Source organism: Ixodes scapularis, unplaced genomic scaffold (genome assembly GCF_016920785.2).
Source record: "Ixodes scapularis isolate PalLabHiFi unplaced genomic scaffold, ASM1692078v2 ptg001192l_1__unscaffolded, whole genome shotgun sequence".
NCBI classification, from domain to species: Eukaryota; Metazoa; Arthropoda; class Arachnida; order Ixodida; family Ixodidae; genus Ixodes; species Ixodes scapularis.
Genome location: NW_024610115.1, coordinates 1,102,014 through 1,125,710, shown reverse-complemented (window position 1 = coordinate 1,125,710; position 23,697 = coordinate 1,102,014). Strand labels below are relative to the sequence as shown.

The window sequence follows — 23,697 nt, the reverse complement described above, 5'->3', positions numbered from 1 at the left end:
GCTTGCGCTTTAACAAAACCGGAGGCATGCACTTTAGCCTACTTATAATTAAAATTGCCCATGAAATGTCGGGTCGAATCCAATAAATATCGGAAGACCAAATTAAATTTTCTTGAAACAGTACTCCTAGAGACTTGTAGGTTTCAACGTAACCAATTTGAATGTTCTTAAATAAAAAGTTTAGTTTTCAATTAATATTTATATTTCTTGCTTTAAATATCATATATTTCGTTTTTTCAACGTTTGGTTCCAATTCATTTCATGCCAACCACGTAATTCACTCTATCATCCAGCCGTTCGCTAATGTTCCAGGCTGATCTATGTTTGTACCCGAAAAATATATTGGTGTCATCTACATACAGTACAATATCAGGTGTATGTGGTATGTTAACAATATCATTAATGTACATCAAAAATAGACTTGGTCCAAAGATCGATTTTTGGGGAACCCCATAATATATATTACCGGTTTCCGATTTTTCGCAACCAAGAGTGGTGTATCTGACACGTTCTGATAAATAACTTTGATTGAGTTGTAGGGCAATAGCTCTTATACCATAATTATAAAGCTTTTAAAGAATTATTTCATGATTGACTAAATCAAAGACTTTTTCTGAAATCTCAAAATACGCCTAATTTAAAAAGCTTGGTTTCAAAATTAGCTAAAACTTTATTCTTAGCATTCGGTAAAGCTTCTTGAGTAAATTTCCCTTTCTGAAAACCATGTTGTTTGGCAAGGAGATTAAGTTTGCTAAAATGATCGGACAGTCCTAAATTAATTATTAATTATTATTTTTGCAAATATTGGTAATACGGATATGGGTCTGTAGTTATAGTACAGTAAGGTCCACCTTAGTCTATCATTTATACTAGTATGAACTTTAGTCTCGGAGGAAATACCCCAGTGCCTGATATTTTATCACAGATTGCAGAGAAAGGAAGTCTAATTATATTATCAATTGCTTTTATTGGTTTAACTTTTAATTCATCATCGCTACATGCGCCGCTTTTTTTAATGAATTAATCACGTTAAATCTTAGGTCTATGTTGTTGGTGATATAAATATAGATCCTGGTGGGCGTGTCAACATATAAAATTCAAAGATTTTTTCGTTGAACAAGAAGGACGATGGAGCGCCTCAAAGTAAAAAAAAGGCATTAAACAACTTTGCAAGTGTTCTACCTGAATAATTAACACCATCTATTCCAGGCACACATGGGGATAGTGCTACTCAACTTAGACATAATTTCTTTTGCTGTCGTTCATACTTTCATTGGATTATGTTGAACTGCAATGAATTTATTTGTGTAATAGTTTGCTTTAGACTTATTTCCGTTGCAGCTTAACTTGTTTCGTATTTTTCTGTGTTCAATCAAGTTACTGATGTATTTAAATCTTGTAAATGCATCGTAAAGCATGTCTCATTTATTTATCAGTTTGGAAAGAGATTCCGTAATCCAGGATTTTCGTGACCTGTTATGCCTTTATGGCTTTTCTAAACGGAAATGATTCTTCATAGGCACTTTTTGTTTTCTCCGAAGACTTAACATACAATTTACTGGAGCTTGGCTCATTGTATATATCACTCCAGTTTATGTTCCATACAAGTGCTGCAAAGCATTCGATATTATAGTCGCTTATATCTCGATAATAAGGGCTACTGATATTCGTTTTATTGGAGCTTTTGTTTTTGCATGGAACAGAACAAAACAAGACTAAGTGATCACTTAAATCAAGTGTCATTACACCGGATGCTATGTCATTAGTCATTTCATTGGTTATACACAAATCAAGTAAAGTCTCAGTATCAGACATAACTCGAGCAGGCCGATCTATAATATATTCAAAACCACATGATTGCACAACATCTAGAAATTCCAACTGCCATGACTCAGATAGCGTCAGATTAATATTAAAATCACCAAGAAGTATTACAGGCAATTTACAACCAGAAGAATACTGAAAAATAGCTTTCAGGAATTCAAGAAATACACTAGGGGACCCAGAGGGCAGTCGGTATACGATAGCTATAATGTAATTACGACACTTCACAAGAAGACACTCAACATTCGAACAAGCACAAGTAAGTTCGCAAATACCACTGCACACCAGGTTATTGATGGTAATAAAAACCCGAGACTCAGTAACACAGAACGGGACGAACACAACACAGCTACTGTGTTCCTTAGTCTAGGGTTTTTATTCGAATGAATCACCACCAGCTCGCTTGTTTTTTCTAAGTATTTTAGCAGTCATACAATGTTACTTTTATTGTAAAGGGATACTCCCCCACTTCTTTTTCACTACAAAACATGCCTACATGGTTAAACCAATAAATTCAGGAATATGATAATCAAAATTAAGCCATGTTTCATTGAATGCTAAAATATCAAAGCGGTGGTCTAGACTGAAAATAAATTCTTCAATGTCGTCACATTTGTTTCTAATCCTTCTTGTATTTAAATGAACTAAGAATAACATAATGTGGCTGCGTGAAATGTTTTATTGAAGAATATTTTTGAATAAAGTTTCTAGTATAATATCTGTGTTCAGTAGAATTTCCCATTAATAAAAAAAATAGACGCATCTCCACGTGGTGAATGATGTTGATTGGGGCGAAGCTCTGGTGGTGCTGATGATATTGATTTTATTGTTCATAGGATGTGCTGATGGTGCTGATTTTTTTTTATTGCTCATAGGTACTGCTGAGTTCCGGGTTGCGTTTCGATTTCATTATTACTGCTTTATGGTTGGTGAACTGCAGAGCCAGTGGTTCTTCTAGCGGATCCCCTTGGATCCGCTAGAAGCCGTCGGAACGCATCTCCACGGCTTAAGTCAACGGTCCATGTCAGAAGGAGAACGTGTGGTATGGAACGTGGTAATATACGCATTTGAGCATTTGACCGCAGCGCCCTCTCGTCTATAAACGTTGAGCCAATGCATGCAAAGTTTAACGCGATTATATACGCATTTGACCGCAGCGCCCTGTCCTGTATAGATGTTGAGCGGGTACATGCAACGTAAGAACTTACAGCGCTGTTAGAATGACATAAATGTTGCTGTAACTACCATGCAATAAAGGAAAAAAACAATTGGAGTGTAGCGTAGTGTTTAAGACGTCTGCTTCCTAAGCAAGCAGTTCTGGGTTCGAACCTCCGTGGAGGCGTACGTTTTTTTTTTTGGTTTTTTTTTTTTCTTTTTTAGGTCGGCCGATCTCGGAGGCAGTGCAATCGATGTGAGCACGGACGCCGGACAAGGCTAGATCCTAGGGAGCTTCGCCCCTGAAAGAGAAAAGAAATAAAGGAAAGGCTTGAGTGCAGTTCTTTTAAATGTATCACTTCCAGGTCTTCTTTGCGTTCTATATTGATACGACGGTTACCAGCCGCTTTCTCGTGAACATCTTGCCTTCTCTGGGCCATGCAAATTAATACGCTTTTTGGTCGTTTTATTCCTTTTCTGCCAATTTTTTTTGTTGTTTTTTTGCCGTTAGATATTTTCAGATGCGTACTATGCACTCTAAGAAATGTCTGTGTGTCTGCTTACCCGCAAAACATTTAAATAGCCAATCTCTGCGATCTAGGCAATCAGCTCAGCGAATGATAAGCCGGAACATCAATTTAGACCTAAAAATGAAGACTGCGCTGCGTCATTACGCAATGCAAAGCTTCATGCTTGCGTTGCGTAATGCCACAGCACAGACTTAATTTCGAGGTCTAAACAGATGTTCCGCCTCATCTTTTGCTGAGCTGGTTTCGTAGATCGCAGAGATTGGCTATTTAAATGTTTTGCGGGTAAGTAGATGAGCAGGCATTTCTTAAAATGTGGATTTCATTTGCTTTAGCTGGGATTTTTTTTCTTTTTTGTAGCCACTTGTTTCTAGTTACTTGGAATGTGAACCGTGCCAAGATAACTGGGACTTTGTTGGTCTTAAGAGAGAGTGTGTGCTGCCTTAAGATCTTGCTCGGTCAGCTTTGGTAGTTGGAGTTGTTCAAATAGTGTATTTAGCTGATTCATCAAGTTCTCATATTCGCAAGGTGCCAGACCGTATAGCTCGATGTTTTGGCGTCTACTTTATTGTTGTAGATCGTTTATTTTACGTCTGAGTTGTAGTACTTCGGTATCGCCACCTGATTCCCCTTTTTCGACACGCTTCTTCAGTTCGATTATTTCTTTGTTTTGCTGTTGTACTTGGGTAAGCAGGACATCGTACTGGTCAGACAAAACCTGGACCGAGCGTTCGATTCCGTCAACAGTGTTCTTTATTTCCATCAGCGTGTCAACTTTTGAGTGTAGTGCCGTTATAGCAGACAGCCTTCTGCTTATTTCTGCAAGTGTAATTTCGTCATCTCTCCTGTTTCTAGACGTGGAATAATCGGTTTCTAGATTGTTACTTATTTGTGCTTTCTTACACCTAGGGCATGTCCAAGTCTTTTTTAGAGGCGGCACTTTTCTTTATCAAAAGCGCTTTTAGTCACTTTTGAGCACGCCCCCAAAGGGAATTTAAATTCGCATTCAGTAGAGCATATCAGAGTGTTACCCTCTGGAAACGGCTCATTGCACGCTATACATATATGGTCCTCTTCATCAGATGGCATATGACTTCAAAAGCAAACACTGGTAGACGTCGTAGCAGTAAAAACAGCAGCAGTGACAGCAACGGCTGTTTGAACTTTACGCAAGGAGCTAAGAGCACCAACCTGAAAATATAAATGTGTACTTTTAGGGCAAGACGGTACTGCCGCTGACGCTGCTTGACAGCTTGTGGCGCGCCGTCTTGCAGACAGCTCATTTATCCTCATTATACTGGTGACGTCTGTCTGCTTGCTTGCTGTTGACCAATGGCGGCACGGTGATAGCTTGCGCGATAGTCGTCGGCCCACAGGAACAACGCAGCACTACAACGGTCAGCTGAAAATATAGATGCGTAGTTTTAGGGCAAGAAGGTACCGCCGCTGCCGCTGCTCAACTGCCTGAAGAGATGGTTCATCTCAATTTATGGGATGCGTTTGCAATTTAATGACGGACGCCTCCAGAGGAGATTCATTGCAAAGTGCTCATACACTAAGTTTTCGCGTGGCGATGAGGAAAATTGACGAAAAGCCTGAGACGCTCCCAGACGACCAACGCGTTCGTCACTTCTTCGCAGCTCGTATCGCAAACGCGACCCGTAAACCACGTGGCCCCGATCTAACAGACGCAAACTCTTTGTAACACAAACACTCCAGAGAAGACGCTGGAATCAAGCCCCTCGATGTGTATGCGTTTGTCTTACAAGTAGCGTCAAATGCGATAGTGCACGAGGCCCGTGTCTCGAGCGGTCTTTGGAAGCAAAATGGCGGCGCAGCACTGAAATGAGCAGCCCTCGGAAGCGAATAGCGACGGAGCTCCCGCTCATGGCACGTGTCTTGAGCGTTTCCACAACAATAATTGACGGTACTTGTGCAAAAAACACACAAAACAAAAATCATCGTAGGGTTTACGCTGAATCACTGGCCGGCGCCACATGTTAAACTCTCCAACTGCACATCACACTACAGCACATTTTAAGATATACTCTTTAGGTAAGGAATCTGCCCGACGCGGAGCCACCAGATAGAGCCCCTCACGAGCGCATGCGCGTCCAGCTGCCCGCGGCGAACTACCGTGGCTCACCGGCGACACAAGGCAACTGTGAAAAAAAAAAAAGCATAAATAAAATATTTCTTTGCCATGGGATTTTCCGTGCACCCATCGCACATCCTTGAGCAATGAGCACGGGCTCGTACGATGCCATGGCAACGAGATATTTTATTTATGTCTTTTTCAGTTTCGTCGTTTCGCCAGCGTGCGACGCTAGTTCGCCGAGGGCTGTTGGGCGCGCGCACGAGCTCAGGAGAGGACTTTATCTGATTGTTCCTCGAGCCAGTGTTCTACTCAGTCGTAAGCAAAGGCAAGTGTGCGAATAAGCTGCCTCAAAGATTGCTATCCTCGCCCTTTCGCGGTTTATCCCTCAGTCTCAAGCACGATTCTTCTTCTTTCTTTCTTTTTTTTTTCTTGACGAAGCCTAATTGTCGTCCTAACGTTTATCATCATTGAACTATCTGCGAGGATCTGCGTCCAGCTACCATGCTCCACTCGGAACGACGTCCCCCGAATCGAAACGGAAACAGTTTGGGAGGTTGGGAGAGGAAGTGAAAGGGAAAGAGACTCCCGAAAGTCGGTGGCAATTATCTGAGCTCTCCCCTTCCCCTTCACTCTCCTCCTCCTTCTATTTGTGTGATGAGGGGGTAGGGGTGTAATTATCCGCAGGAGGGTGTCCGTGCGTACACTGATGCGGCGCGTGTTTGGGTGGCTCATAGCGCGGACTGCACGCTTCGGAAAGTTTTCCGAAAGCGTCGTCCGATTTGGGATTGCGTGGACGCCTGGATGGGGAGGATTCAGGTTTCAGCTTCGGGAAGCCGCTTCTCTGAAAACTGTGAGCTTCGGAAGCGACGGAGCTGTGAAATAGTTCGAGGTGTGCGCCGGACCGTATAGAGGGCGATGCTGATGGTGTGAGGCACGAGCTAGATGCGAGGGTGTTAGAACATCGGTTTCCTCGTTTGCGACTGTTGTGCCAAGCATAGATGCATGTTATCTTCCTACTTGAGCTCTCAACGTGTTAACAACTGCGCGTGAGTAATGATGCCGAGCACGAGATCTTTTCCGGAGGGTGCGTAATTGTCCTTGTCGTATGTGGTGCTATCGCTCATTCAACCTTATACTCATTGTTTCATATTTTATAACCCTGTATACTATATAGTGCCGTGCGTATGCTAATAAACAATATGTTTTATTACGTCAACAAGGTACCTTTTGTGTAGATGCTAATGGCCATGGCCTGGACCTAGGTGAGAACAGGCATTTTCTTTCGCCGGGAAAAAAAGAAGTAGCTCCGGTTACAGAGAGCCGAGGGGAGTGAAATGGACTGAGACTGATACAAAAGTAGGGTAAAATAATAAAGAAATATATGAACAGAGATATAAATAGAAAAATAGAAAAAAAATAAAAAAAAAATTCAGAGTAAGCCACAAAAATAGAAAGAAAGAGAGATAGACAGGGACCAAGTGATAAAGTTAAATAAACAGAACAACAGAGAGGTGAGATACAGAGAGAGAGGGGCACACGTAAAAAAGAAAAAAGGAAAGACAAAAACACAAAAAGAAACTATTTATGGTAAATTGCTGGGCAAATATGTAGCATACGTGAATTGTTTAGCATCACGGGACACCAGGTCAAGTGGCGTGAAATTCCCCGCTAAATTTAGCCGGAAAACTGGATTAGGGTGTAGGTTACGGGACATTAATTTTCCCGCTAAATTTAGCGGGGAATTGCACGTCACGTGATTTGATGTCGCGCCACCTATACACCAATTCGGCTTCCCCCTAAATTCAGCACAAATACTGAATTCATGTGTAGGTCAGTGAAGTCTCATACTGTAACACTGCGCGCGTTACATTATGGGTCGCCACAGGGCACGGCTTCACGAAATGCGACTTCACGAAATTCGGAGCAACTGGCTCAAAAAACGTTTCAAGTTAAAAGACAAAGAGATAGAGAGATAGAGATAGAGATGCGGGCAGTGAGAAAGCAAGAAAAATAGAAGAGAAACAAAGAAAGATACGAATAAAAGGAGAACGAGACAAAGAGGGGGACACGGGAGCACAGAGAACAGCCGACGCAGATGCGCCACCCTCGCTCCCCCACCCAGCGACGAATTCAAACAAACGGGAGCCTGCAATTCGTTGGAGAGCGACAATAGGCGGCACGGAACCGGCAAAAGCAAAATAAAAGCCGAGGCGGCATGTCGGAGTTCGGAGTAGAAAAAAATTGCTCAACCGTGCCCTGCGCCACTTATCTGCGAACCTTACTTCCCCTCCCCCCATTCCCCCGGCCCTCCGCCCCCCCCCCCCCCCCTTTCCCAAAGACAAAAAATAAAATACATAAATAAAACAGATAAATATTAATGGAGAGTTTAGAACAATATCGCTTACGAGAGGAAAGTCTCCATCTGGCGTGATGGTCCCAGGAGCGGGAGGAACCAGCGAGGCAGTGGGACGTCTGAAGCTGAAGCCAAAGTTCCCATGTTGTTTACTGGACATAAAATTCAGTTTTCATTTTTCTTGATATACGTCGGCGCTCTTCCGCTGACGCACACACTGAGAACATTTGCATAGTTACACCATGGAGCTATCGACTTGAAGTGACTGTAATGAAACTTATAGCGTTTAGTTACATTATAATTATGTTATGGTTACTCTAAGTATTAGTCACGTACCATTCCGTCAGCACAAAGTGCTACCGACCCATATGGGCACTGTACGGGTAGTGGGGTTAACAAGCGTGGCATATATGGGTAGCGCAAGGGCCGGTACCGTTTGCCTAATCTGACTATGGGACCTCGACTCACTAGGGAAAAACCGCAAAACAAGCAGTGCTCGCAGACGTGTGTCAAAAGACCCGCTTGGAAATTTTCCTTTATGCTTGAGAAGCCTTAATTGGTTTCAACTGCGCAGACGTGGGAAGTAGTCCGTTACTTTTTTAAGTAATTTTGTAATTGCCACGTTACGTTTTTGTGAAAGTAATTTTAGTGTAATTTCGTTACACATATTGGTAACCGTTTACTTCAATTACTCGTTACTTAAGAAATTAACATAATACAGAAAATAGAGCAATGTGAGCAGGTAGTTAAGCAGCATAAAGATAGCAATTTTCACGATATAGAAAACAACTTGAAGAGGAGAGTAAAAGCAAAAAGAACACGATTGTTTGTATAACCGGTCACTATAACCACTATAGAAAAACGTGCAATGCAGATACAAATATGCCAAACACCAATGTAAAAAAAAAAAAAAACGCCGAGAAGGCGTTGTCTTCTTGATCTCCTAGGGGATATAGAAGCTGATAGTGCGCATGCGCACCGCTAGCTTTGTGTGCAGAATTTCAGGGATCTTTTCCTGTCGCCCTAAGCTAGCGGGATGGCGAATGTGGATGCAGCTTTCGCTGTGTTGTCAGCCTACAGGTGAATGGAGGGCTCCTACATTTTTTCTCTTAAATACAATATTTAATTTCTATAAGGAGTATTATAATACGAGCTCATAAGAAATGGAATGCAGTGTTGCAAACCATTTTTGAAAACATCCAAATTGTTTTTCTTATTTTTTGATAAGTGTATAAAAAGTAACGTGAAAGCAGATAGTAATGTAGCGAGTAAAGTAATTCGTTCCTTTCCAGAGAAAGATATTTGTGACGGTATAATCTATTACATTTGAGGGTCGGTATTTTTAATTGTTATCGATTACTTTTTTCAAGTAACAGGCACAAGTCTGCAAATGCGCAAGCCTTGCCTTAGTACTGCCTGAAAACCACCGTCAGAGAAGCGTTTAGGGCATCTGAAGAGCGTGCAAATCATTTCCACCGCCAGCTCACCTGGCACCTATCATATTGTCGCTGAATGTAGCTCGCTTCCACTGGCCGGTGGTTTATCTGTTCGATGCCCGTTTGTACTCGATTCCTTGCCTGACACCCCTCGCAACCGAAGAAAAAAAACACACCGAAGGCACTTAGAACAGCTCATGTGTACACTCTTTTTGGAGTGTAAGTGACTTGTCACAGAATCCACTCTTTTAAAGAGTAACTCTAACTCTTCGGAGGCATGTGTATGTTTAACTCTTCCACACAAGTGTTCACTTAACTCTTCTATAGAGAGTAACTCAATGCTTTTGAGAGAGTCAGGGTTACTCTTTTGATGTGTAAGTGTAAGATTTAACTTCACTGCTTTGTGTAGAGTAATTGTAACTCCATGAGAAGTGTTGCCTAAACTCTTTGATGAGAGTACATTTCACTCATTTGTGTGGAGTGACTATAACTCTATCGGAAGTGTTGCCGAAACTCCTAGTTGACGAGTGAAGGATGGTCTCCAGGGAGAGTTACCTTCATGCCTTCATGTAGAGTAACTACAACTCTATTAGAATGTTAACTGTACTCTGTATTTAAAAGTTTCGAGTACTCGCCAGGAAGAGTTACCCTCACTCTATCGTCTAGAGTAACTACAATCTCATTAGAAGTGTTGCCTAAGCTTGGTATGCAAGAGTTAAGCATATTCTCCCGGAAGAGTTTAATTCACTTGTTTGTGGAGAGTAACTAAAACTCCATTAGAAGTGTTGTTTGAACTCTGTATTTAAGAGTTAAGCACGCTTTCCAGGTAGAGCTGTAATAACCTTTTTGTGGGGAAATACAACTCTATTAGAAGTGTTGCCTAGAGTCTGTATTAACGAGTTAACTATGCTCTCTAGCGAGAGTTCATGTCACAGAACAGCACACTTGAGCAGTTTGTATGACCACTATTTAGAAAGAACTTAACGCTTTAATACAGAGTTCAGGCAACACTTGAAATGGGGCTGTAATTACTCTACAGAAAGAATTGTCTACAGTAAGTACAGCCCCATTTGATGTGTTGCCTAAACTCTGTATAAAAGAATTAGCACCCTCTTCAGGAAGGGGTCACACAAACTCCGCTCAATTATGCTGTTAAATATTTTTTTGAGAGTATTGTTGGGTGCAAGTTAACCCAGTGAAAAGTAACGGAAACACCTGAAAACAAAATTAGAAGAACGGAAGTGTAAAAATGGCCTTGTTGAAAAAAAGGTTGCTGAAAAAAAAAAAATCTTCTGGCAAGTGATATTTCTAGCCTGTTGAAGTGCGACCACTGTACTTTTCGTTTTGCAATTATTCTATGAAATGTCAATACCTCCCTTAATTTCACTGTAATTTGGAATACTCTTGTCCTTATTGTATGAGTTGTTCCATGCAACTAGGGACAACTCAAGTATTTTGCAATGAACAGTAGCCCTACAATCTAAAAGCGGCTATGTACTATCGCGGAAAATATGAGCTGAAACAGCGCTCCGGCCTGTGCACGGTACTACCTGCGCCGCCTGTCGCATCGCTCCCTAAACACGGCGCACCCTGAGTACGAGATAAATTCACACTTGCGCTCGCTGCTCCCCTGCCCTTTTCCGGGCGTCTGCAAGCGAGACGGCGGGTGCGACAGCGGCCATGTGTGTGGTAGGGCGGCGGGGGGAACAAGATATTTCATTTGTCGTCCCTCTTTTGGAATTGATTTACTTTACTCTATCGCGCAAAATCCCGTAGAAGAAACCGCTGACTGGTGAAGAAAAAATATTGAAGTGTCTGAAATTTCAGCTGCGATTATCGTTTTTGAGAGTCAGATCAAAAGACCTTGCAGGTTGTTTTTGTTTGATTATAGGTGCATGCACGAAGTAGGACATAGTAAAATATAGGCCAAAATCTGTATGCCGGATTTAGTCCGGCTCCAAGGTATTTACTTTTTTTTCCTTTTTCATTGATCACAGATGTTTGAAAAAAGGTTTTGTAACCTTGATTGGTATTAAAGGGTCAAAAGTACTATTTCTTTATTACTGGACCACGTGTTTGTTTCAAACAAAACAAGTTGCTGACAAGACACCAGTTTTTTTGTTTACACATTTCTAGTATTAAGTGGGACAAACAGTCAGATATGTTTGCCAGGAGAAGGAGATGGAAACATGGTAATCGAAAGAATATTTACAGAAGACAATGTCAGACACAAAAGAAAAGATTAATAGTCGGCGTGGAAGTTCAACTGCACCATACAAGAAGATCGAGATCAAGGAGGCGCCACAGAAACGTATGCGTGGCTAACGGCGTCAAACAGTGCATTGGAACCGTAGCATCAAGCTTTGTTCTAATCGGCAGAAGTCCGCTTCAGGGGGTCCGGAGGCGCACTAAAACTTACAAAATAATTCAATACCGCGTCATTCTCCCCTCCCCCCCCCCCCCCCCCCCCCCCCCCGACCACGGCTCCCATCTTGTCTGGTAAGAAATCATAGGGTGCGGCAACAAAGTCTGGCTGCGCCCGAAGCCACTCCCATTCACCTCATTGCGTTTTCAGAATTTGTGGGCAGTAGCGCGGTGGAGGGGACGCCGTGTCATGGCTGCCTTGATGCGCCTCTAGATGTTTTTGATGATGTTCAGATCGGCTCCTTTTGGGGGGCCAAGACAGCTCCGTCAGGCAGCGCTCCTCAAGGAGATACGAGCGTGACAACACATTTTAAACATCGGCGCTTTCTTGAAATGCACTGAAATGCATGTTAGCTGAAAACCGTGAACATTGGGCTACACGGCGCACGCATCGTGATGGTGGTTCCGTCTGCCAATATTTTCGCTAGCAGACGGCCGGAAGAGCGCAGTGGCGCAGTGAGCGCATAGCGATAATATATCTCGGCCTCAGGGTGCGCCGTGTTTAGGGAGCGGTGCGACAGGCGGCGCAGGTAGTACCGTGCACAGGCCGGAGCGCTGTTTCAGCTCATATTGTCCGCGATAGTACATGTTCACAAGTAGATGGTTGCATAGGAAATGTGGAACTGCAGCTCAAAAATGACATGAAATATATAGCATATGAGCCTGCACAGAGGCAGTAGGTTCTCATGAAAAGTCAGCATAGAAAGAAAACAGTAGAATAGAGTTTATTATTAACCAAGATTTTACTTTCAGAAGGCAAAGAAGGCAAAACTGGCACACAAATTTCCTCTGGCTAACAAGTTTTTAACTTTGTGATCAATTCTAAAGCCAGGACGGACTTTATTCTGTACTTCAACCCAATGAAGTGCCCAATCACTGCGAGTGACTGGCTTGTTTTTTGACGGTAAAAAATGCCGTGGACTTCGTGCACTGCAAGAACAAGCGCTGCACCAGCCACAATATCCATCACCTCAAAGGAGTGATCCTCCAAGACCACAGTTATGGCACTTGAGTCCTCTTCGACGATTCGCATCACCGGATAGGTCGATCGGTCGTGTTCCTCCTCCTGTGAAGAATGAATGCTTAAAAGTAGAGTCAGCAATATTAAAAGAGAGGAAACGGCTCACGAAGTGCCCTTAGCTAATACCAGTGCACTCATTTGCGAGACAATGGACCATTTGCGAAAATTCCAGGATCCATTCATAAGATCCGCTCCAATAGTTGGCTGGGACTCACTTTCCTGCCGACTGAACAAGAGTCCCAACCGAACACTAAGGCAGCACTCATTGCTAGCTCGCCCAGCCGCAACCATCCAAAACGGTTCGTATCCCTTCTGATATGAACACTTAAGATAAACATAAACCACATCCCTCTCTCTGTATCTTTCCCCTTTGTATGCAATGGCAGCCATAAAAAGCTGCAGTTATAAAGGCATCCCCAAGTGTGTACCCTATCGGAAGAAGGGTGCAAGGGCAGGGGCAGACCCCCCCCCCCCCCCCCCTTTCTCCCTGAGTTTTGGAACAATTATAGCAGGCAATATGGGAGAGAGGACAGAGTTTAGCTTCCCTGCACATCATCTCTCCACCTTCCAAACTGTAGCAAATCAGCTGGCCTCTGCCCATAGCGGTGAAAGACAACTCTATGTAGACGAGAATCTGAGGGGTGGGATGAATGCAATTTCTTAACATCTGCATTTGTCCAAGTGGGATGCAATATGTTAGGAACATTTTTATAGGTGAATTAGTGTGAACACCCCATTGGGTTTCTGTGCTGACTGCCTCATGTTATAGTTTATTTCACAACTTTAGAAAGAAAGCTAGCGAATGCAAGTAACATGCAAGTTTGGGGAGACCATTCATTAAATATTGTAACTACAGCTCTACAAGGGGCTAATTCGCAAAAAAAAAGTACCATTCAATCTTAATGAAAAAAAACAATTATACCCACTAAAATGCATAAATTCTAGACAAAACAAAACAAGACGAAAAAGAAATTTAAAAGTAGCCCAAACCAAGAACATACAAATTAAGATTGACGAGTATTAAAATAACTAATAAATATGTCACATGTCAAAACAGAACATGCATCGCGGCGAGCTTTAGCTCTGCCACAACCGACACCACTAGAGAGTCAGCGAGCTGTTCATGTGTGCCACTTCATCGTGCTGCTGCACAATAGATGTGGGCTCTATGTTTTTTATTGCATGCGGATGAACTGGTTGCACCACTCTGAATGCAGGGGCAGGCACACGCATTGCAAGGTCAAATTTAGAGCTTCTTTTTTCAAATAGTAGAAAGGTTAATCTATAAATTGCTTAGCCCTACTCTTGCAACATCGCAGTGTCCCTCAAGCCTTCATCTAGACTTAAGACATGTTTATTGCAATCTCGACATTTAAGTTCACACCTATATTTCTACGTTGATTTGAAAGAAAAAAGAAACAGTTTTAAGAATTACGGTATTTGCGCCACAGAAATATGTAGTTATAAACGTACTCATATTACTTCCATATTATCTACAAGTTATAAATCAAACCGCTGGGTTTCCCTTCAGCTCACAACTGTCAAATGTACTACTAAATTATCAGTCCAATAACTACTCTCTTATACAAACAAAATAGGACAGTTGAGCGGAACATGATGCTTAAATGAGTAAATCATTCACATAAAAAAAACTTGTCGAGTAAAGACGATTACTGGAAAACACTCGCATAGCGCAGCGACATAGCTGACACTCCACAACGACCCGACAAGCTGAATCTTGGCAAAGAAGGACTACTTAACGCCCCGTGGAATTCGGCTTTGGACATACTGGGAGGACTTTACTACAGCACACATCTACCGTCAAGAAACAGACATATTTTAACAAGAAAAATTAGCTAAAAATGACTTCAAACACGAAAATAACCAATCAGAGTGTCTCTCGCAGACTATTAGAATAAAAAGCACTTGCAAATAATACTGTACTGGACCTTTCAGGCCGATCGCTGTGGACTACACGCGAACTAGTCGGAGATTCGCGGCCCAGAGTTAGACACTGTTCAAACTCATCGGATCATGACAAAACGTACATTTCGTAGCAAGAACACATGTCCCCGATGATAAAGAGGAAGGAGAGGATCCTCTCATTGTCACTGTAGTGGAAAAGAAAGCGGTCTGTCGTGTCTTCGGTCCGCCGAAGCTAGTGGTGACATGTATGGTTGGCCACAACAAAGGAAGATCACCGGTGTGTAGGCGCTGCCGAGAGAAATCCAAGGTCTTGACAATCCGCATGTTGAAGATGGCACTTGGCATTAAACCATCATTCTTACTGGTTCCAGCAGGGGTAGCGTGGACAAAGGAGATGCCGAGCCGACTTGCCCGATAAAAAAAAATGTCCGCTAAGCAATGAAATGCACACAAACAACTTAGAAACTGACACTACGGTGTCCTGATATGAACATGTTGATCTTGCCATTCTTGAAAAGAGCTATCTCTGCCGAAAAGAAAATAAAAAAACTTTATAAATTGCGAAGCGCATCTGCCCCTTTGCAGTTCGCGGATGCGCGTGTTGGACATTAGGGAGTTTTAGTAGACCGTGTTTCCTGCTCCGCCAGCCCTCCGCTACGAAGAAACCGCCACTGCGCCTGCGCGCCGATGGCCTTGGCTGTAGAGTTCCGGGAAGCGGAGGGGCTTAGCGGAGCGGGAAACACGGTCTACTAAAACTCGCTATTGAGGGGACCGTCCCCACCGTCTTCCAGTCCCTACCTTATCGTTAGGCCTTGGTTCACGCGAACCCACTTTTTGTGTTTGTGTGTGTGTGTGTGTGTGTGTGTGTGTGTGTGTGTGCTTTGCGGGCTGGACTCCGTCACTCCTAAGCTGAAAGTGAAGAGGAAGCTAAGGTGTTCGGTGAACCATTCACACGTTTGGCTTTAATCACGTGATCACGCTCCCTCCCGTAACTACGCGGAGAGCGGAGCAGGCGATAACTGGTCTGGCGGGCCCGTAGCACTTCCGACACTGTCAGCTTAGGAATGAAGGGAGCCCCCCTCCTTCAAGGATGAGGACGCCGAGTCCCCTACGCTCAAAGAAGAGATTTGAAGAGATTAGTGATGGTGGGTGGGGAAAACGGGAGGGAAACTGTTTTCTCATCACCTTCTCTCGTCCCTTTTGAGGGAGAGATAGAGCTCTTGCGCCAGGCCGAGGGACCTTCGTAACCAACCCGTTTAGAGGTCATCGGCGCGCCCCTCCACTGCGCTCTTCCCTCTCTCGAATTCGTCCGTTTGTCTCAGCTGGTATTTGCTATCCGGGTATCCAAAAACCATTATGGCAGAGTTTGCTTAGACATGATAACTCTTGAGCAAAAGGACAAAAAGGGACTGACAGACACGAAGCACTCAACTCAGCTTGAAGCCTCATGTCAAATTTAAAAAAGATAATGAAAAATCAAATGTCTCCCAACGAAAAGAAAAGGGGCGATATAAATTCCAAGAAGATTGCCGGCCACTTTGGCGTTCCCTCAGAGCACCAGTGAAACTAACTAGATTATGCCTCAAAATAAACAAAACAGGAGAGCATCCGCACAAAGAGACATGCACACAAACATGAGGAATGCGCCACATCGGTAGTCCAAAATATCAACGACATGTGGGCGATCGTACGCGTGTAGCATTATAGCCCCACGTGCAGAATCTATGTGCACGCTTCAACCAGCATTGTTCCCTGTCTTAACCTAATATCTTGAGGGTCTACAAATGACGGCATGCTTACGTTGCACACGCTCGCGTGCACACTAAGTGCCTCTTAATTAAAAGCAGAATGCTCCGCCTTCACGGTGAGGACCAGGCCACATGATCTGGGTTTTTCGCGTCATGGGCTTCTGATAAAACTAGCCTTTTGAAGGCAGGGCAAAAAGGCTAGTGTCAGTCAGTCGTGGGGTATTTGACATCGGGTGCTTTCGTTCACCACCCGATTGTACATAGGGCACGAACTTTCTGTAAAGCGGTCTCGTTTAGGGAACTTGGCAGTCCACTGTGATAAGTGCTCATATGACCCTTTGCTGTATTAAACACTGATTCCGGGCAAGTAGGAACAGAAAAGAGAGGGGAAAATTTTCGAGGTGTTCAAAATCAGTGTAAAGAAAGATGTCAGTTGCGTCAGTGCGTCGTCACTCGTTTCATCAAATAAGAAATTCAGATTCATTTGGCTTGAGGTATAATAAAGTGTGTATCAGTGGCGTAGCCAGGAGAGTTTTTTCAGGGGGTGTTTTTCTTTGCTTAAGCTGTTTGAAAGACAAACAAAAAAAAAAGAGAGGAAAAGTAACTGCCCAAACGCAATTTTGTTTTTATTTTCCTGTTTCTCAGACGACAAAAGTCCAACCTTCTTTTCCACATCTCGTTCGTTAAATATTTAAAAAAAGGAAATTTAATGTTAAACGACGAAGGAACAAAGTCGTAAAATATTATAATTGGCTTTGAGCAAAAACGTCTAGACAGGCTCACAAAATATTACGGTGCGTGCACTTCAATGCGGAACACTCGGGTATTCAATGACTGAAAACTAAGGAGAGGTGCCAGAGAATAGCGAAGTTTAGAATACGATTAAACACAAAAAATGCGATGCGCACAGGGGCAATGAGCTAGTGAAGCGTCACGCTCATTGCTCCTGCTCGGATCACATTTTTTTTCAGAAATTATCGTTGTATAGTCATGTTTTAGGTTATTTCCGTTCTTCGTTGTCGTTTTACGAGAAAGTGGAAGAGAAAAATGCCAGCTTCTATCATTTTGTTGGGTCTAAACATTTAGTGGAAGCCGCCGTCGGTCGATAAAAAGAAGCGAGAGCACTCTTTCGGTGCTGATCTGCATATTCCGGTGAATGTTCAAAAGCGCAGTCCCTATTATCGGCGAGATGTTTTGGTGGCGCCCTCCTATGGTTTCCTCTCGTGACGTAATTACCTTGCAAACAAGTTCGACGGTGTTTATAATTAGCATGGTGGAAGCTATTGCGCTCTGAAACCGACACTGCCAACAGCGTCAAAATTGAAGTTCTTACATTACTCTTATTTCTGTCCATGAGAAAAGCTTTGCTGACGTCATAGTCACCATTCGGCCAATCGTTGAAGGCCGACAACAGCGACGCTTTTGATCGCGCACGTCGCCATCTTTCTGCCCTTGCAGACACAAGTGTGATCGCGCAGGCACGCGCAACCAAAGCACTGCCAAAGCCAGCGAGCTCGCGTTGAAGGCGGAGCGTCTGGCCTCAGCTTCAAATGGAGTAGCAAGCGCCTTGGGACGTTGAAGCACTCAGGTGCTTCAACGTCCCAGTCTTCGGAGTCTCGAAAACAAACGTTCCGCTTCAGCGCTGCTAACGAGCATGGTGGCCAGGGTTTGCAGCAGGCGGGTTAGGTTAGGATACAAGGCCTCTGGGCAGATGCAAGTTGCCTGTACCGCCGAGACGCGCTAAGCGGTGCGGTCCCTCCACATCTGTGTCCAAACCAGTACTTCCCCAGGAAGTTTATTTAACAAAACGAATGTTCCGCACAGGCTGTATATATGCTCGAAATCGAGGCTTGCGACCCAGAGACCGGCGTCGTTGGCCACAACATCGCTCTCGCCTAGGGCGGACGATGCTTCCTGGCGTGAATGTGCCGACTCTGGTTGAGACGTTGATGACACGCTTGAAGTTATAAATCAATATTCATTCTTAAAAAAAAAAAAAGTCAAGAACGGTTTGGCTTTTGAACTCATTTTTGAAAGTTTTTATACGTAGAGGAAGTTCCACGACTCACGTGCTGAACGCAAGCATGTAAACATTACCCACTTCAGCGATTAAAGATGTCAACTAGGTACGCTTTGAAACCAAGTGATTATTAGCATTCCAAAGCTGCTTCAACAGTGCATATGTTGCCGCTTTTCTCTGTTGGTTTTTTTCTTTTTTTTTCTTTTTTTTTAATTATGGGGATGTTTTTGTGTTTGTGTTTTTTCACATTTATGTCTGTGTATTATTGAAGCTAAATAAACACAGGCGAGTGAACCCTAAAAAAAAAAAGACAAGACAAAAAAAAAAAGCTAAGTTGTTTGTTATTTTGTCTTCCGGTTTTCTCGTCATTGTAGGGTTTGTAAAGTCAGAGTATTGCTATTTTGCAATTTTGTTGCGCTGCCCTGAAATTGTCGTCGAGTCCTTGACACTCATAGGGTAAGGGAACTTTAGTTAAGCCGCCTGCATTCCCCGAGGCGAGGCCAGCGTCCTTCGAGGTCAGGATTTCGCGGCTTTTGTGACGTCGGGAGCTGAGCCATTCGCACCTGTGAGCCTGAAGAAAGGTTTCGGTTACTAACATGACCGAGTTTGGAGAGAGCTGTTCGAAGAGCCGGAGCCGGAGATGTGGTTTTCACTCAGTCTACGGACAGCGTCGTCTTCGTTTTGCTTCGGTATTTTGTGGGCACAGCCCTTCGCCGTAGTGGATTGTCGAAACGAAACATAGACAATAAAGTATACTGATATTGGAAAGGAGGAGGGGGTAAAGAGGACAACCATGAAATTTTGGTGGTGTTCCGACCCTTAACCACGCTCCCCCCCCCCCCCCCCCCCTGTCTTCTGGCTACACCACTGGTGGGCAAATACCTTCGTGTTTTCCAACTAAAATTCAGTTGCCACTAGCGCCCAGAGTTTGCACTACTACGTCCTTCAGTTTTTTTTTTTTGTTTTCTTTGCGCTTTTAAGTATAGATTTGTTGCAGCTAACGTTACTTCCGACTAGACTGTAGGTGAAAACCAACATTGTCGTCTACTATCAGTGCCTTGGCACCATGTTGGAGGCAAAAAATGTTCTTCACCTGACACGAAGTGCAGTCCATAAACCCATAGTTAGGGTACGAAGCTTTTCTATCAAGATCATAGAGTCAACATAATAATCTAAAGCGAAAAGTCCCATGCGTTTGGCGGCGACGGGAGGGCGATGCATAGACGCGGACATCGGCGGCCCCATTTGGCGGTCCCTATGAGCTCATATCGCTGGCGACGCATATGCACAGAGGAGCAGCAAAAAATCACCTGTAAAATCCGCACATTTTTCTTTTTACTTTGCAGAAAAACTTTTGAATTGCGCATTGGCAAAATGATTAAAGGTAGGCTAGACCAACTCACTTATTATAACATCCTTGCCCATCTTCCCTCCCAACAAAAAAAAAAGAAAGAAAAGAAGCGTGTAGGGGAAACGAAGAAAAAAAAAACTTCCCCAGAAACAGATTAAAAAAAAAAAGAAATCTGCGCCGAGCAGCGTCGAACGTGCGCCGACACCATAGCGGCGCCATCTGTTGACAGCTCGTGATATCGCGAGGAGAAACTCGAAAGAAGCGGTCGCGAAAGAGTAACTTTGATGAAGAGAGAGTTAAAGTAGAGGAAGTTAGGGCACTCGCTCTCCTTTAACACTTTTTTTTTTTTAAATGTAGGAATTAGAAAGCATAATAGTCCTGCGGGTAAAATGTTTTCAAGTAGTGTTTCTACACGTATTAAAGTTGTTTCTGCCGGTATTGTAATCGGTAGCCGCCGTAGATGCACACGCTGCTGCCGATGTCGAGGCCGTAGATGTAGACGCGGGCGCCTTACAATCCATCGCACAAAGCACACAACCAGCACAGATGAAGTCCGAAGCGCAACTGACGCGCCGGAGGCCGCGCGCCTCATTTTCCTTTTGCACACGGCGCTCGGGCGGTGACATGACACTCCCCCACTGCGCAGGCGCGGCACCCCCGCCGGCTCCATGGCTTCCATGACGACGCATCTGCGTTTCTGTGCTTTTCTTTGAGTTTTATTTCTGAGGTGCTTTTAGTTTGACGCGTGCTTCATCACGTATTTTTATGGCCATTTTTCGGGACCAACGCCGACACCGCCTTTACCCGTAATGGGACATATAACGCTTTCGGCTTAATAAACTTTAAAGTCTCAAGTTTGGTTCCAGAGAGGAAAGTCAAGATGACAGCAGCTACAGTCGCTCGTAGCGTGAAAGGGAACGAACCAGGAATAGCTCGGCTGCAAAAAGTCGCGAGGCGCCGCTTTCAACGGTAGAGGGCGTGGACTAGTGATGACAGGAGGTGATTATACCGTCCCAACAACGTTTATTCACCAAAAGCTCTTCCCGCGAATTCCGGATACTACGACTGGAAATTCCCAAACCACGTTTTGATGCTATTTCTCCTGCAACCGACAGATAGGCGCAGCCTGAACCCGATACGTGTTACACATTTAATTTCTCTTTCACTTTTTTTAACAGGGTGTGTAACACGTATCGGGTTCAGGAATTTTTGTGTATGGAAAAAATTCCATACACATGGAATTTTTTTTTTTTTTCGGTTGTGGAACTGGCCTCAGGCACTCGTTTATGACATACTGGAATGTAATAAACAGGCCTGTGTTTATTTGTTTACTCAAAGTCGGTGTTGATTGGCCCGTATTCTCGATATGACTAGGGCCTGCGTTTCATTTCCTGAATCAACAAGATGTCAGAACCACGACAAACATAGGCGTCAAATGACCAACTTAAATATCGAAGTTAATTTCTTGAACTGATCAGTCATAACATTTTGTACCATATACTTATTGGTGTTTTTCGGTGAATACCGGAAACCACAATCCTTATATAATAAGTTGAACAGACCCATTCCTATTTATATTAATCTGGGAGCTCGGAAACAATTGCTACATAGTCTACGCAGGCTTGCGTTTAAAGTTTCAAGGTGGTTTTGTTTATCTGTTTCTATTTTTTTATTCAGAGCCCAACGACCGGTGTATGTGAAGCTATCAATGTAGTTGTTATTGCTTGCTCATGAAAAGAAGAAATTCGCTATCAGATCCACAACTTAGAAACACGCATTATCAATGTAATCAACTTGGCATCTCGCAAAGTAAAAAACAAAAACAAAACCTGGAGTGAGGAACAGTAATCAATAACAAATTGTAATTGTCCCCAAAAATGGGGACAAGTACAAATTGTTCCCATTTTTGGGACATCAGTATTTGCCGTTAATAATTTATTGTCTTCATTTACTTATCTAGTTTTTCTACAAGGAGCACACGGCAAATCCTACGAGCTTTGCATTTGAGCAACGCTTTGACAATTTGAATGGCGCGTTCTAAAAAATGCGCAATGTTCCTAAATGTATGCTGAACGTGACCTTGTTTCGAGCTTCCAACTTTGTTACTTCTTTTGTTTTCGAAAATAAAGAATCATAATGCCAGCTACGCCAGAGATATTACTTAAATTCTGCCCACGGCGTCGTAACGGCGCGAAACCTTTCACCTTGCTGTGAGTGTTGGTGTTCAAGTTGAATCGCTTTTTAGACCTCTATTTGTCTCTCTCGTATTTCGCACGCACACAAACACAAAAAAGAAGAAGAAAACAACTGGTTTTTATGGGAACACTTTGCACGTCCGCAGAATGCCGGAGGGGCTCTTCTCTTGTTTTTTTCTATTTTGACGCTTCGCTACATCATTTCTTCACCTGCACACAATGCGTACAAAGCGGGATAGTAAAAAAAAATCAAACTAAATAAATCACATAACCCCAATTTGGTGACCCAAAGGTGTATTCCGCAAACAAACAAACAAAAATATCAAGCGCATACCAGTGAGGCAGTATAGAACCCTAACTGTACATCGCACTAGTTCAGCCAGAATTTCTTTGTTAAACACCTCTCACTATAAGGCATAAAAAAATAAAGCAAACAAAACGCAACGATAACAACAAACGCTTTGTGAACTGTACAGGTAAACCCTTTCTGTGGTGGTGCGTTTCCAGGAACAGAGGCCCCTGACAACATTCACCTTAAATTGTTGAACTCTGCTTGTTGGCGCTGGAGTCTTCAATTACCTCATCACCCCCCCCCCCCCTTATCTCGCCCCCTTTCCTCCCCCCTTCTCCGATTCCGACGATTACAGCTCGTAATTTTCAGTGCTGTGAGATTATTGGCGTCGATAACGCGGATCATAACCCGCCCCAGTTTACGCAGCTCGAAAAAAATCTGATAACAGCATAGGGTCGTAAGGAACGAACTTTGGATAGCCACTCAATGACCCTTCTTTTGATATACAGACGTTTTCTGTTTCCTGTCCTCCTCAGTCATGTGGGTTCCGTATCTGTTAAGCGGGACAAAAAAAAATTATAAAATATTTCAAAATGGAATATAATAGAAAATACAGGTAAGGCAAAACAAGAAGGTACGACGATCACGCATTTTTTCGTAAACACCTTCCAGCGGTGTGGAGAGATCAAAACGATGTTTTACCGCATACCAGAAGTGATAACATTCAAGATGGCTGCGCCTTTGTGGAAAAGGTATATACTCTAAATACGACATCGGTATCAAGTTTCTAAAGCGCAGCTCTTAGGCGCCCGTTTCCGGCTTGAGCGGCGTCGGCGTCGGCGTCGGCGTCGCCGTCGGCGTCGGCGTAACCGCGCGTTGCATGATGGGTAAATTTCCCCGCTAAATTTAGTGGAAAAATTTTCCCACTAAATTTAGCAGGGAATTTTTTCCGCGAAATTTAGCGGACTTTTTCCCGAAATGGAAGGCGAGCAGAAGAGGAGGAAGGGCATAGCCCCCTCTCCGTACCTTCCCCTCCTCCTCCTCAAGAGCTGCGCTCTAGTTGGGCGTTACAGGGAGTTGTAAACAACTTTCTTTTTTTTTTTCTGTTTTTTTACTATTATTATTGCTTTCCGTCGAGTTCGCACATTGAGCGAAGTATTTACTTCTGCGAATTCAGTCGCTAAATGGAGGCTGAACGTGAGTTAATGGGCCACTCCAGTCGAAAACGAAACGAAAATAAATGACTGGTGTCGGTTTAGTGGCACAAAATATAATCACAGCCGAAATATTATGCCAAAGTGACGCCGCTTACTCCACTAAACCGATT

General features: G+C 43.4%; 1 protein-coding gene across 1 annotated transcript; it reads right to left on the bottom strand.

The window, feature by feature from the left end:
* Positions 1-1,476: 1,476 nt before the first annotated feature.
* Positions 1,477-9,458, bottom strand: LOC120842937. Its single transcript, XM_040214186.1, has 3 exons — positions 9,445-9,458; positions 2,262-2,295; positions 1,477-2,112 (listed from the first exon to the last, which is right to left on the bottom strand). The coding sequence occupies exons 1-3, from the start codon at positions 9,456-9,458 to the stop codon at positions 1,477-1,479; spliced, it is 684 nt and encodes a 227-aa protein (XP_040070120.1).
* Positions 9,459-23,697: the final 14,239 nt, after the last annotated feature.